At 37.2% G+C, this 14344-nt stretch overlaps 1 protein-coding gene across 3 annotated transcripts in view; it reads left to right on the top strand.

Moving 5' to 3' along the window:
- The first annotated feature begins 11408 nt into the window (after positions 1-11408).
- Positions 11409-14344, top strand: part of rab11fip5a (RAB11 family interacting protein 5a (class I)) — a 28404-nt gene continuing 25468 nt past the window's right edge. For all 3 annotated transcript variants that reach the window (XM_077197211.1, XM_077197213.1, XM_077197212.1), the window contains exon 1: positions 11409-11926. In XM_077197211.1, the coding sequence (XP_077053326.1) occupies positions 11550-11926 (377 nt within the window). In that variant the 5' untranslated portion in view covers positions 11409-11549. The remainder of the gene's footprint in view (positions 11927-14344) is intronic.

Consider the following 14344-nt stretch of genomic DNA (forward strand, 5'->3'; position numbering starts at 1 on the left):
AACTTGAATCTGTAATGATGTTTACAATAACGAAAATAGTTACTTCATTCAGGGTTTGGATCAAATAAATCTGGAGTGCGGACAGTATAGTTAGTATTACTTTTTCTTTTTTTATTGTCAATTAGAATCAGGAAGTTAAACAATAATTTAAACAATTAAGTGTATTATTATTATTTGTAATTATTACATTTATTAGATTTGATATTTCATAATGTTCTGTCTAAATAATGAAAAATTAAATACAGATATAATTAATTAAATTGACTTTAAATTATTATTTTTAAATATCACATGAATCCACAACTTATCCAACTTATTTTTGATGGCCTAATACTGATAATTTTGCAACAACTATCAAGTTACACCAAATGATAATCAATAAATTAAGTTAAATAACACAAACGCATTCAATAATTTGCAAATGTTAAAAATCTAGACAGTTTTCAATATTTTGAATGAAAAAAGAGAGAGATTTGTAATACATATAGTTATCCTGAAGAGGGAGGCAGAGTCCATAAAGCCAAATATCATAGCGGTATAAGAGGCTAATATAATGACGTAATTAGAATTACATTAGAGGCTCTATAAACCTTAATATTTAATATTGTATATGAAATGATTTTGAACAGCTAAATGGAGGGGTGATCGTTTTCTGATTCGGATTTATTTTAGTGTTAATATGATGGCTCTGAGTCAAATTATTTAACATGCACGGTTTTTTTTCTTTTCTTGGAACAAATATTCAGTGGAGCCAGTTTCATAAACATAGCCATGTTAAAACTGTGTCTTGAGTACTAGTATGACATACTTCTTAAGTAAGTCATACTTCTTAAGTGTTATTTTTTGGTATAAAATTAGACCAATACGTTTTTATGTAACGGACTTAAAGCAGTTTAAACTGTGATGACTAAGACTATTAGTGGTGTAGCCTATGCAACCGGCCCAATCAGTAGGGCAAGAGAACAAGTTCCACTTTAAAAAGGGTGTCAAACCCGCTCGGAGGGCCAGCCCACAGTCTTGTTCCAAACCTGCTCCAATCCACTTGCCATTGTTTTCAAGTAATTCTGAGTGGGTTAAAGCTACACTAAAAATAAAGGTTATTTACTGGCAGTAATGTTTCATGAAGAACCTTTAACATCCATGGAACCTTTGCACAAAAGTTTCTTTATAGTGGTTTTACTAATCTAAAGAACCCTAAACAGTTTCTTTAGACTAATTAAATGTTCTTCGCACTAAGAAAAAAAGGTTCTTTTAAAAGCTGTTCACTGAAAGGTTCTTCTAAATGGCATAATTTTAAAAGCCCCGTTTGGAACCTTGATTTCAAAGAGTATTCTGCAGGACTTTGACAGGAACTGAGTTTGACACTGCTTTAAAAACTTTCCTCACACAAATCACAATTGCAGAGTAACTGTGACACATAGTGGTACGCCATACGCGCGGAAATGGCACAATTTTTTATCTTGATCCACACGCATATACTTTTATGCACAGCAGTATTCGCGCGCTAATCTCCACGGTTATCTGTGGTGGTGTATAATAAAAAGCGCTTATCCCGCGCGCTGGCCGCAGGCCGGGATTTCTCCCACAAATAAGCTACTCAGCACATAACCCGGACGTTAGGTAGACTAAAAAAAAACACAGAAAAAAAACAGAAATCGACTGAAATTAAAAAAGGGAGAAAAGTTAAATGAAATGAAGAGTTCAATTGGGAAGAGATGAAGAATAAATAGAAGTCATTGTAGATAACGCATACACTATTTGCTCATCTATTTAACATTCATTGAATTGAATAATCCGACCTTATTATCGTAAATAGCCTTCATATTTACTATGAATATGCTAATGCGTGTTTGCTGGAAGCAGTCTGTGGCGTAATAATTTTTTCATCAATATAGGACTATGCATATCTCCTCTATAGATTCCCAACATCGGCTGGCTGCAGCTCTATAGGCCTACGGAGAAACTGATTGGTAAGGAGGGGAGTAGGCTATCCTTTGTCTTCAACCATCTTCTGATTGCCTCTGTTCTAGCTATTTCTAGCTGCTCGCCCGAGGCCAGGCAAGTTACATTTCAATCAGTAGATTCATTGGAAAGTCATTACCCGAAACTAGAAGCTGAAAGGCATGACGTCATTAGCCGAACTCAGCGCTCATTAATTGGCTGTCACTTTGCATACGAACAGCGCTCGGGCCCACGGCCAAACACCAGTTTTATCTTTTTCTTTTACGGAAAAATAATAGACAATTTATCATTAATCTAAAGCTAGAAATATTAACAAGTTAAATGTCATTTCCTACGCTCAGTTGTGGTAATCCTCTCCTTTGCTTTCTGCCCCAAGCGCTCTGCATGCGTTTCCTGAAACTGTTTGAATATTCTCTGATTGTTGCTTTACACGTGCCCTATATAAAAATTGAGGCCCTTCTGTGAACCATTGGCACTGTATGTGGTAACTAAGCTTAAGGATTTGAGTTACTATTTTATTTTTCCTCCCATATTAAGGCCTACTGTAAAATACACTCAACTTTTAGAAATATGCTCTAGTCAAGCTCAAGCCCTTAAACTTTATTAATTATAGCTTGTTATTTACACAATGCAAGAAAATGAGCAGGATACCAACAGCTGCCTAAAATGATAGAAGAATTCAGGTTGATTGGGACACTTTTTCCCAGTCATATCAATGGTAAAAAGCGCCATTCAATCAACCAATTAACCTGAAATGAAAGTTTTCCATGCAAAGTGAGTTGACATGTTTACAGGTTGTCAATTCTATGTAAATATCTTTTGAAATTCTGATGTAAAGGAGTGGAATGTTTTAGAATGAGGCAAAACTTTAAGCACAAAACATCATATTGCTAATTGGTTTTCCTAACAAAAAATATCACTTCCTGGAGGATAATGTCACATTAAGGCCTGGATGTCACACGAAAGGTCATTCCATATAAAGAGAAAATGTGGATGTTTTTCCATTTCCATTTCCATGTGTTCCAAACAGCTATATCGTTCGACACAATTGCCCGGCTCTCTTCAGACTTCACATTTCAAGGGCTCTGGCCTTCAGACTGAGTAGGGATGTTCACTTCCGTATCGAATTTGCTTAGTAATTAGCTTTTGTTTATTAAAATGATTTTACAAAACACTTAGATAGAAAGGTTAAAAAAAGAACACCGTAAAGACAAACAAAATACCAAAGAAAAAGGTTTCATTTCAAACGTTTTGATTAGAAAAATGGAAAAACACATTTCTTAATAAATTGTCAGATTTTTGTGGCTTTTTTTCCTTCAAGTTACATAACACCCAATGACACGTCAAAATCCATACAAAACAAAGTAGTGAAACAACACTTTACTACTTTGGTCACTTAATTGTGAGATATTTTATCATATATTGTCCACTATGGAATTTATGGACAACATGCTACATAGCTGCCTATTTTTGTTTAAAGGTACACTATGTAGCTTTTGGCCCTCTAGCAGTTAAAAATAAAACTGCATGCATTTTGCGGAAGAACATTGTTTTGGTTGTGCTTCGGCTCTGCATGACTATGCGGATGAATATGGTTCTTTCTCATAACTAAAAAAAGAGAGAGAGATTATCATAAAACATTTTAAATTTAAGAGATTTAACCAGTTTAGGAGATTTTCTCAAGCTGACTAGCTGAAGACGTTACTGAGCTTTACCCATTATGGTACTTCCTTGAAAATAAATTCCAGCACAGCGCTACAACAACCATAATGAAATGACCCTTCACAATAGATAATGCTTTACAATAAACTCTTATAGAGAGCTATACATGGCAATGTATATGTTCTATAAAATACCTTACTCACCAGTTGAGTAACAAAAATGGCATCTCGTCACTTTTACAACATTTCAAATCCCTTAGTTCTCGCCATCTCTAAAAAGCCAAGCCAAGCCAATGTTGATTCCCGTTTTATTTCAAGCCCTGTCGCCCTCTCTTTTTACCAGCAGACTCTCCTCTGTTCTGCGTTTTTTAAAAGGGTGATTCTCCGGAAGTTCGAGATTTAGCTCCTCCATGTTAACCTTTTTCGCTCGCCATCCCGTCAGTTCTAAAATATAAACACTTATAATATGCTTACTAGTGCTGTAGCGGCGCGTCGATGACGTCGACGCTTCGACATCCAAATTTCGTCGATGCCATATTTTTGTGTCGACACTTCTTTATTTATTAATTTTTTGCACAGTTTCTGGCGGTACAGCTTGCAGCCACACGTGACGTGGGAGACCGAAACATTGCAGAATGGAGGACGAACACAACTAGAAGTGAATGTGCTTTCCATTAAATGAATCACACACAGTAAACAAACCCTTAACAAAAAAAAAAACGTTGCAATTTAGACGCGCAAACTGGGTGCTGGTGCGGTGAGACGTACATGCTCGGGCAGATTCGGCTTGAAGTCGTTCATCCTCGGTTGCGGCGCCGCGCGCGCTGTTACAAAAGAAGCCGTGCACACAAAGCGAAATGAGGTCTTGCCGGTCTTGCGCACTTAACGCGTCATTTTTGCCGCGCGCGCTCGTGCGGACGCATCGAGTTTAAACAAGGCTTTACTCCGTGTCAGCCCGCGCCCTGATCGGTAAAGGGGCACAGACCTCTCCCGAATCCCTTCCAGCAGTAGCAGCCTCCGAAGCACAACTAACTCCGCCTACGTTTCCCTCGTAAGCTGATATTAGTATTTAAACATTCTCTATGATAAAAAATGTTTGTAAAAAATATTTTAACAACACGTTTTTGGCGGTTATTGAGTTCTAATGACGGTGTTCAAATACATAACATTAGATTAACGTTAGCCAGCTTATAGTATCATGATTCAGTACACTAGTAAGTATTTATTTGAGATACATTGTTTTTTTTATTCATCGAGCAGCAGAAATATTAGTCGTTAGATTAGTCGACTAATTGATAAAATAATCGCCCAACTAATGGTTTGGTTAATAATCGTTTACCCCAGCCCTAATGCTTAATATAGCGAATAAGTTACAAAAAAAGTTACATAGTGTACCTTTAAAGAGCATTCATTTTAGATAATCACAAAAAGACTGTCTTAATAACAGTAACATTTTCTCTGTGGTCATCAGATTATGCTCAGTTAAAAATCAAAGGCCATGCTTAGAAAGGTTAATGACGTTTGGCTTTCAAACTGCTAGCAGATGCATCACTACCGAGCTGTTTGAGCACAAATCAATCAGCGGTCAAGGGCAAAGACCAAAACAACGGCAGACGCACAGTGGTGCCGTGCGAGCATGTTCATAAATGAACTAAAATCCTTTTGATTAATGCACAGAGATATTCGCCTTTGGCTTTGACACAACATGTGGACTGCCAGAGATGTCTCCCACTAAACAAATAAACAAATGACACAACTAAACCTGCAGACGCTGTTCGATTAGCTCCAGAGTTTATGGTGTATGTACGCCTTTAATCCAGGGTGACACAGAAGTGAAGCATGTGTGCGGGTCAATATGATCATGTGAAGAATACTTTTGATAAGAAAAGGCCTTTTACTAGGTAGGAAATCTGTCTATGTATATATAAATATATATTATATATTTTTTCTTAATATAAATTCACATGCAATGATATTTTATATATGTGTGTGTGTATTTATATACATACGTGTGTGTGTGTGTATATATATATATAATTTAGTAGAAAATGTCCTCATATCACAGTTAACTAAATTCTTTTCCCAACACTCTTAGAAAAAAGGGTTGAATATGGTTCTTTACCCTTTTTATTTTAAAATAAGCCTTTATGCCAGAATATAAACAGAAATGTCTTAAACGATTACATAATACTTTCATGTTTAACTGGTTATTTTACTTTTTTTAGTGATAAAGTATGTTTACGCGCGGTTTAATTCGTAAGATTTCATTAAAAATAGAATTTAATTAATTAAAACTAATTACATAAAATATAAAACACCTGACAGAATCCTTTAAGGTTCTACATAGAACCTTTTCTTCTAAGAATGTTGAGCAAAAGCAAAGAATCTTTAACAATTTCATAATCAATATTTTCTGCTGAGGTCCATCTCCCTTGATTCAGAGATGAGGAGAAAGGTTAATGTGTGCTTTGCATTTCTATCCTGTCATCCTCAGTTATCTTACACATAAATGCACACAGATGGCTAGGAGAATCTCAAATTATGATGTTTGTGGGGATATGCCACCCATGATCATGACCACAAACCCTGTGACCTTTGACCTGTAACCTCTAACCTGCTCAAATGTGTCTGCTCATTGTGGTGTCCAATCACAATAGACCTCAAGATCAAACCCAAGTGTCTATTTGCCTTGTCTAAGCTGTTAGATAAACACTGAAGATCACTGACAGATTGGACCATTATGATTCAAACACGGGCCCTCATTCAAACGCCACACCACAGTTAGCTCAAAAACCTAAAGCAAATTGAGTCTGTAATCTTTCTTTCTCTGTTCAAAAGATCATTCTGTGAATGAAATTAAGTTATATATTCAAAAGTGACATCTGTCGTCAGAATGATACACAGATGTTTGGAAAAGGGTGCATAAATATGCCTCATTTGTTATTTTGTTGTTATTACATATAGCATGTTATATGTACATTTCTACTATGTAATGTATGTTGTGGAAACTTTTAAACCCCAAACAGACCATAAAACTCTAAAAAGTCATATCTCATCTCAAAAACACACTCTTCCCATCCAGTCCAATGCAAAGCATGCTGGGAATTTGCAGTCCCCTGCCAAATTTCAGTTAATGCAAACAAACACTATTTTTGTATACTCCCAATACACATGCATTAAACCTCTATTTACAAAATTAAGTGGATTGCATGCAATAAAATTGTGACAGAATTTATTGAATTGTGCTGCTTTACTTTAAATAAATATAAATTAATAAAATAAATTAATCTGAGGGCCAACACTGTAAAAATGAAATGATCAATAAGTCATGGCAAACATGTTTTACATTACTTTTAACTCATCAAAATCAAAATAATTTAAGCAATTTCAACTTTTTTTAAAAAGTTATACAAGATTCAAATCTGACTTTAAGTAGCGAAGTTTAATATAATTTAATTGTAATTGTACAGCCAAATTGATTATGATTAGAAAATGTAAGGCAGCCAACTGAGCTTAAGTTTTTTAATTGAAATAGGCTAGGTGGAATTTTTTTAACAGTTAAGGAAAAATTACTTTTAAAAAAATCCCCCTAAAATATCAATAGGCCTACTGAATTCTGTTTTGGGCCTGGTCCATAGTTAGATAGTTAAATCTAATCAAATTCTATAAATCCACCCTTCACACTTTAGCAGTGAATCTGTCGAAATGTTAAAAGACTTTTATGTTTTATGATATAATTGTAAGGTTATTTTGATTTGGGTAACGTGATCGCTTGTTGAGATTATTTGTTCCCTCTTTATCGTATGATTGACACTAGAGGTTGTGAAGTGCCGCTTGTTCCCACAAAATGCTTCCGCGCGCAGTTTAGCGGATAATTAAATTCTAAATCGAGTTAAACCGCTCAAAGAAAATCTTGATGCCTCTAGTTTGTAAGTCGACACCGCGAGTAAAGCCCTAGAACACAGAAAAGCGCAGCGTGCGGCCAGCTGCGTCAAACAAGTGTGCGCTTTGAGCCCGCGAGCAGCGGCCACGACGCCAGTCTAGTACAGGCAAGGCCTCGAGACGCGTCTGCAGTCTCACGAGCTGTTTTGATAGGATAATATCCGTCTGAGCGAGCGGAAACATGCATATTATTAATCGTCTCACTTGGGGATTTCGAATTCGGTTTATTCCCATGAGACCACCAGTTCATAAACAAATAGCAGAAACAGCAAGACAATGGGACACATGTAGCTTACCTTAACTTCAAAACTTCTGAGGCTCTTCACTGCCTTTATAGGCTTTTTCCATCACTGTAATCTTCACCTTAAAGGGATAGTTCCCCCCAAAATGAAAATGTTGTCATCATTTACTCACCTTCATGTTGTTTCAAATCTGTACAGTTTCTTTCTTCTGTTTTCCACAAAAGAAGATATTTTGAAGAATGTTGGTAACCAGACAGTTGATGGCACCCATTGACTTAAAAAAATCTTCTTTTGTTTTCAACAGAAGAAAGAAACTTATACAGATTTGATACAGAAGGAGGGTGAGTAAATGATGACAAAATTTAGATTTTTGGGTGAACTATTCCTTTAACTAAGGATATATAGGCTATATCAGAGGCCTTGACCAGGTTTTCAGTTCATGACTGACCATTCATTAAACCTTATAAACCTCTTTGCGTTCCAGATGCATTAGCCTAAGTTCAAATATACATGTTTGACAAAATTCGACCTAGCCTATATATATTTATTAAATTTCACTATTTAAATTCTTCTGTCTTATATTTTGCTTGTTAGAAATGGTTGACGACTATCATGGGAAATAGTCTGTGTGTGCGTGCAAGTGTTTATTTCTGAGTGACAGGAAATGTGTCAGTCACAGCTGTTCAAGGCAGTATGCTTGAAAGTAGATTGGGTCAGGTTGAATATGAGTGTTCAGAAGAACGAGGAATTTCATTATGTTGAAGCCACTCTGTGATTCTGATCCCTGATTAAGGATCTAATTACCCAGTTTAGACTGTAAGTGGTCTATTTGCACTTTGGTGCTGGAGTTGAACCCTTTCCAGATAAGTATGTGTGAGAGGGGGTCCGTGTGTGTGTGTGTGTGTGTGTGTTTCTCATGGCCCAGATAGTGCGCTTATGAATGTCAGCTGCACCGCTGTGTCTCCACTGTCATTTAGCAAGCGTGCACAAATGTTTAGTGTGTGTGTGTGTGTGTGTGTGTGTGTGTGTGTGTGTGTGTGTGTGTGTGTGTTTGATTGAAGTGAGGACAATGCGCATGTAAGGGATTCTTGTGGAAAGAGACATCTTATCTCTAAGAATAGCATTAGAAGTTAATTAGGTCCAAAACATCATTAGGGAGGCAGCTTATTCTCTTTTTTAATGTAATGTCATCAAGCAAAAGCAGAGATTGAGATTATTGCATTATTAAACTGACAATTTAAGGGTTAGTTCACCAAAAAAACGAAAACTCTGTCATAAATTACTCACACTCATGTTGTAACAAACCCATAGACTTTTGTTTATCTTTGGAACACGCGTGAATATCTTTTTAATGAAATCTGAGAGATTTCTGTGCCTTCAATGAAAGTCTATTCACCCAGAACTCTGTCTCTGATGCTTCATATTTTTCATTAAAGATTGTAAAATAAATCCAAATTAATAGGGCAGTTTAATCCAAGTCCTCTTAAGAGGCGTGAATTAATAGGCTTTTATTAAACGTTGATCAGCGAACATATAGAGCACATCAAGTATGGTAAACAGAAGCTCGACCATAATTGCTTGATGCGCAGGAATGAACCTCATTGGTTCTCATGCTTGAGGTTCCGTTTACCAAATTTGAGTGCTATGTTTGTTGATTAATGTTTATATGTGAATAAAAGCATAAATTAAACCAGTTCATCATACAAAGTGATTGTGTTTCTTCAAAGACTTGGATTAAACTGCTAGTTTCATATAGATATATTTTACAATCTCTTTATGAATGTACTTTCAATAAACGGACAGAAATCTCTCAGGTTTCATTAAAAATATCTTTGTTTGTGTTCCAAAGATCAACGAACATCTTATGGGTTTGGAATGACATGAGGGTGAGTAATTAATGACAGAATTTTTATTTTTGGGTGAACTAACCCGTGGTTGTCAGTGCTATTTTAGTGCATTGCTTCAAACTCACGTCATGTGTCAGAGGTCCTGACAACTGGTTTCTGGTTCATGTCTGACCATTGATTAAACTCCACCAACCATTGCTCAGACAATATAACCTTAGTATAGCAAGTTACTTCTGTTTATAATTTGTGTGAAAAATCATATATCACTATATTGTAAACAGGATGCTATCTGCTATTTGGTTCAAACAGTATCTATCTACTCTGTAATCTACCTTTTTATTGGTGTAAACAGATGCTTCATTAGTTTTCATTTTATTGTTTTTTTATTCATTTAAATGTGTCCTCATCATGAACTGTAAAATACAGAAGCATATGAAAATGTGGATAGAAGTATTGGATTCTTAATTAAATTAATTTGAAATGATCTATTTTGGGTCCATTTTCAAATTTTACTTTATATGTCATATACATTAAATGTAAAATTTTGTCAAAAAAAAAAAGGGAATCTCTTGGGGATCCTTGATGCTGCTGATTAGGACCCCAACAGGAAGTAAGACATATTTCAACCTTTTAAGCTAGGTAGGGTGAGTGAGTTTATATGTATATAATTAAATTTGTAATGTTTATGTGGAATGCTTAGTGATAGAAATAATATCTAAAAACTGCTAATATTAGGAAATGTCCAGTAAGTGGTGGTATGATACACTAAACTCTAAAACTACCTTAAACATTTTATTAAGTGTATCATTAGAATTGAAAAGATCCCTTATACCAATATATAAAGTTTAACTAAATCTTAGTTGTGTTAAAACTAAAAATACATGGGGAGTTAGTTTTAGTTAAAAAAGCTCCTAGATGCAGTTAAGTGGAAATTATTTGTTATGATAAATGTACACTGTGTAGGCTATTCATATTACAGATTTATTTGTGAGGTATGCATGAACTAAAATATACACAGTTAATAAACTAAATGCACAATAATACATAAGTTGTTATTAAATTAGATATTATGAAATGACTGAAATGAACCAGGAAGAGAAACACCCAGGGCCAAAGTTGAGTCTCAACGTTTTTTAACATTTCTTTTTATAGAAATTGTGTCTCTCCTTCAATATTAATCTATTTATCTTCTTATTTTTGTTGTACTTTCAACAACTAACACATTTTGAACATGGCACTTTTTCCTTAAGAGTAAAACCCTATGACCCTTTGCATCCTACTAAAAAAGTCATGAATTTTTAATGGTTTTTCAAGTTTTTAACGTTTTTCAAGATAGCATGAGGGTTAAAACCCTGCCCTGTTTCAGAGGATTCCTGGTTTAAACTCCGCGCATCCCCGTATATCTGCAATATTATGTCATCGTAAGGCAGTGTTCGGATTCTCACGCAGGATAGCTCGCCTGTACGGCATTTTAGCAAAGTTCGACAACGAACGACTGTTTATTCAATCTGAGGTTGCCGAGTGAAGCTTTTTTAAAATGCACACGACAGAACGTGTAGCCTATTTGAACAATACGCGTGCAGCATGATGTAGCCGGGGTACCGTACCGCTTCTAGTCACTTCCTTGTCCTGCGGAGAGGATAAAGCAGTGACGTCGGTGGACCGGTCTGCACGGTGGCTGTAACGCTGCAGAGGGAAACCTGTCCGCCCGACCCGGACACAAACCAGCCACTTTATCTTGGGCGGCTCGACGTCTCACGCGAGCTGAATCTTAAAAATGTTTCACTGTGGACCACGACGATAGGCTGGCGGTTACTAAGCGACGCTCGACCGGGAGATCAGCCGTTATCAGCTGCCCCACTGTCTATGTGTCCGTGTGCGGTGCACCGGTGACCATGTCCTTGGTGAAGAATGACGAGGAGCAGCGATGGGTGCCAACGCACGTGCAGGTAACTGTGCTACGGGCCCGAGGGCTGCGCGCGAAGGGTAAACACGGCACCAGCGATGTGTACACCATCATCCAGCTGGGCAAAGAGAAATATTCCACGTGCGTGATGGAGAAGACTACGGACCCGGAATGGGGCGAGGAATGCGCGTTCGAGCTGCAGCCGGGGATCCTGGAGAAGGGAGGGCAAGACGCGTACCCACCCGGTAGTGGCGACCTGACCCTCACCGTTATGCACCGTGCTCTCATAGGACTAGATGTGTTCCTGGGCCAGGCTGTTATACCGGTAGATAAAGCCTTCCATGATCGGAAAAGCATGAAAAACGAGTAAGTTTGTCATTGCATTTACTGTTTATGTATTTATTCGTCTGAAGCAGCAGTTGTGTCTCAAGAAATAAGGGTTAATGTGCCATTAGCCCAGTCGGATATGTCTTGCTCAGAGTGCTGCAATCTGTCCCTCTGCAGTCACGCCCTCTTAAGTGGGCCTGGATGTTGACTGAGGAAAAGTGGGCCTGGATGTTGACTGAGGAAAGTAGGGGAATTTTCATTGGTGTTTTCCTTTTCTGTTTCTGGAGGCTTCTCAATGGTACAAACTTTAAAAAATGTTCTCATTGAACACTGCAGATTCAACCCCTGAGACCTGAAGATAGATGTGTCTCCCACAAGGGAGACAGCCTAAATGTGTTACGGGTTAGTTCACCCAAAAATAAAAATGATGCCAGGTGTCTTTCTTCTTTCAGCCAAACAGAATCAGAGTTCTATAAAAAATATATCCTGTCTCTTCCAAGCTTTATAATGGGAGTGAATTGTACAATTTTTTTTGAAGCCGCAAAAAGCTCATCAGTACATTATAAAAGTAATCCATATGGCTCAAGGGGGTTAATAAAGGCCTTCTGAAGCGAATCGATGCTTTTTCTTTAAGAAAAATATCCATATTTATAACTTTATAAACTAAAATCACTGGCTTCTACGGCCACATGCCAGTCAAGTTCCGGCAGAAGAGTGACCTCTGACCCGACGCATGATGTATTAATGAACGCGGAAGCGCAGAGGATAGAGCAAAACAAAACCCCAGTCACGAATTGGAAGTCTAAAACGAAATTTTTTAAAGAGAAATGTCAAAAAGTTTGAGTTTGTTGCCCAGCCCTATTTGTTTGAACCGCGAGAGTCGTCAAAGCTTATGGTGCTCCTACATCCTACGTCGGTTCAGAGGTCACTCTTATACCCGAACTCGACTCGCACACGGTCGTTCCCTGAAGCCAGTTATTATAGTTTATAAAGTTAATTTTATTTACATTTTTTCCCCTTACAAAAACGCATCATTTCGCTTCAGAAGGCCTTTATTAACCCCCTTGAGCTGTATGGATTACTTTTAGGATGGATGGATGCGCTGTTGTGGGCTTCAAAATCTAAGGTAAAATTCACTCCAATTATAAAGCTTGGAAGAGCCAGGATCATTTTTAATATAACTTCAATTATGTTTCAATATTCAGCTACATTAATCCTATTCAAGTCTCATTTCTGAAAATCTGTTTTATTCTGACCATTCTGGTGGGTGTTGCATAGCTTTTTTTCTCACGCCAAGCAAACACGACAGATTTCATTACAGAAACAACGGTGTGTTGTCAATGTGCAGGTCGCTCAGAAAATTATAATATAATGGAGACATCACCGTGGTCCAGTGATGAGGTGATACCACATGAGTCCTCCAGTCACTGCTAGACGGCCTGGTCAAAACCCCTCTTTGAATTTTGAGACTGGCAGAGACGGCAGCACGGAATAAAGTTCCTCATGACAGCCTCCTACGTTTCTACCGCTGCTTCATTAGACGTAGTTCAGTGCCGTGGCTACACATTGTCATATTGTAAGACACTCATGTGGCATAGGCCTACCAATACAATACCTTTGCAATAAAAACCAACCCAGATAGGCTATTTTGAATAACGAATAACGAGTGCTGCGGGACACACAAATCGGATCTGAACAGTTGCGATACACAGTGCGGACAGTTAATCATTTAGATCAGATTCCATTCGGATACACAAATAAACGGATATGGACTGACAGTTTAAACATATCGTAGAGGGCGTCCAGGATCAGTATTGAGAAATGCTTTTTTAGATGGTCTGTATTTTTCACATCTGTCTGATTCAGTAATGTGTCATTGCTTATGCATATGGACAGTCTAGTTTTGCTCTGTCAGCTTTCTGATTATGTAAGATAAAGGCACAAGCAGGAAAATGAAGGCTTGGGTCATGTGCTGCCTCTACCAGGTGCATCAAGGCTCTTTACCCATAATGCCCCTTTTTTGTGCACTTCACCAACACAATCGCATGGCAATATGTAACTATTTTACTTTTTGGGGAATTGGTGGCTAATTCGTATGAATTTGCACAATCTTATTAATACTTTTTCATTCTATCTGCGTACACTCCAGTGTGTAGGGGTGGGGTTAGGTATAGATTTTTTTTATGTTTACTTTTTTCAAAAAATGTTATGTTTTTTTCCCCATACGGTTCACTTAGTTCGTATGAATTAATTTGAGATCGTCACCTTGTAAAATAGCTGTTTTCTCGAAATCGGATTGGCTCTTCTTTCGCTTATGCTAGAATCTTAGTGATTCAAAGGTGGTTAACATTTAAGTTTCCTAACAAAATAAAAGTATCCCACTATTAATTAAGTTACCATGCTTTGACTGCAGTGTAGCTACTAAACTCCATGTAGCATCTCAAACCATTTTAAAAT

The sequence above is a fragment of the Siphateles boraxobius genome, unplaced genomic scaffold, assembly GCF_051911475.1.
Source record: "Siphateles boraxobius isolate OS27281-9 unplaced genomic scaffold, OSU_SipBor_1 37, whole genome shotgun sequence".
In the NCBI taxonomy this organism is placed as follows: domain Eukaryota; kingdom Metazoa; phylum Chordata; class Actinopteri; order Cypriniformes; family Leuciscidae; genus Siphateles; species Siphateles boraxobius.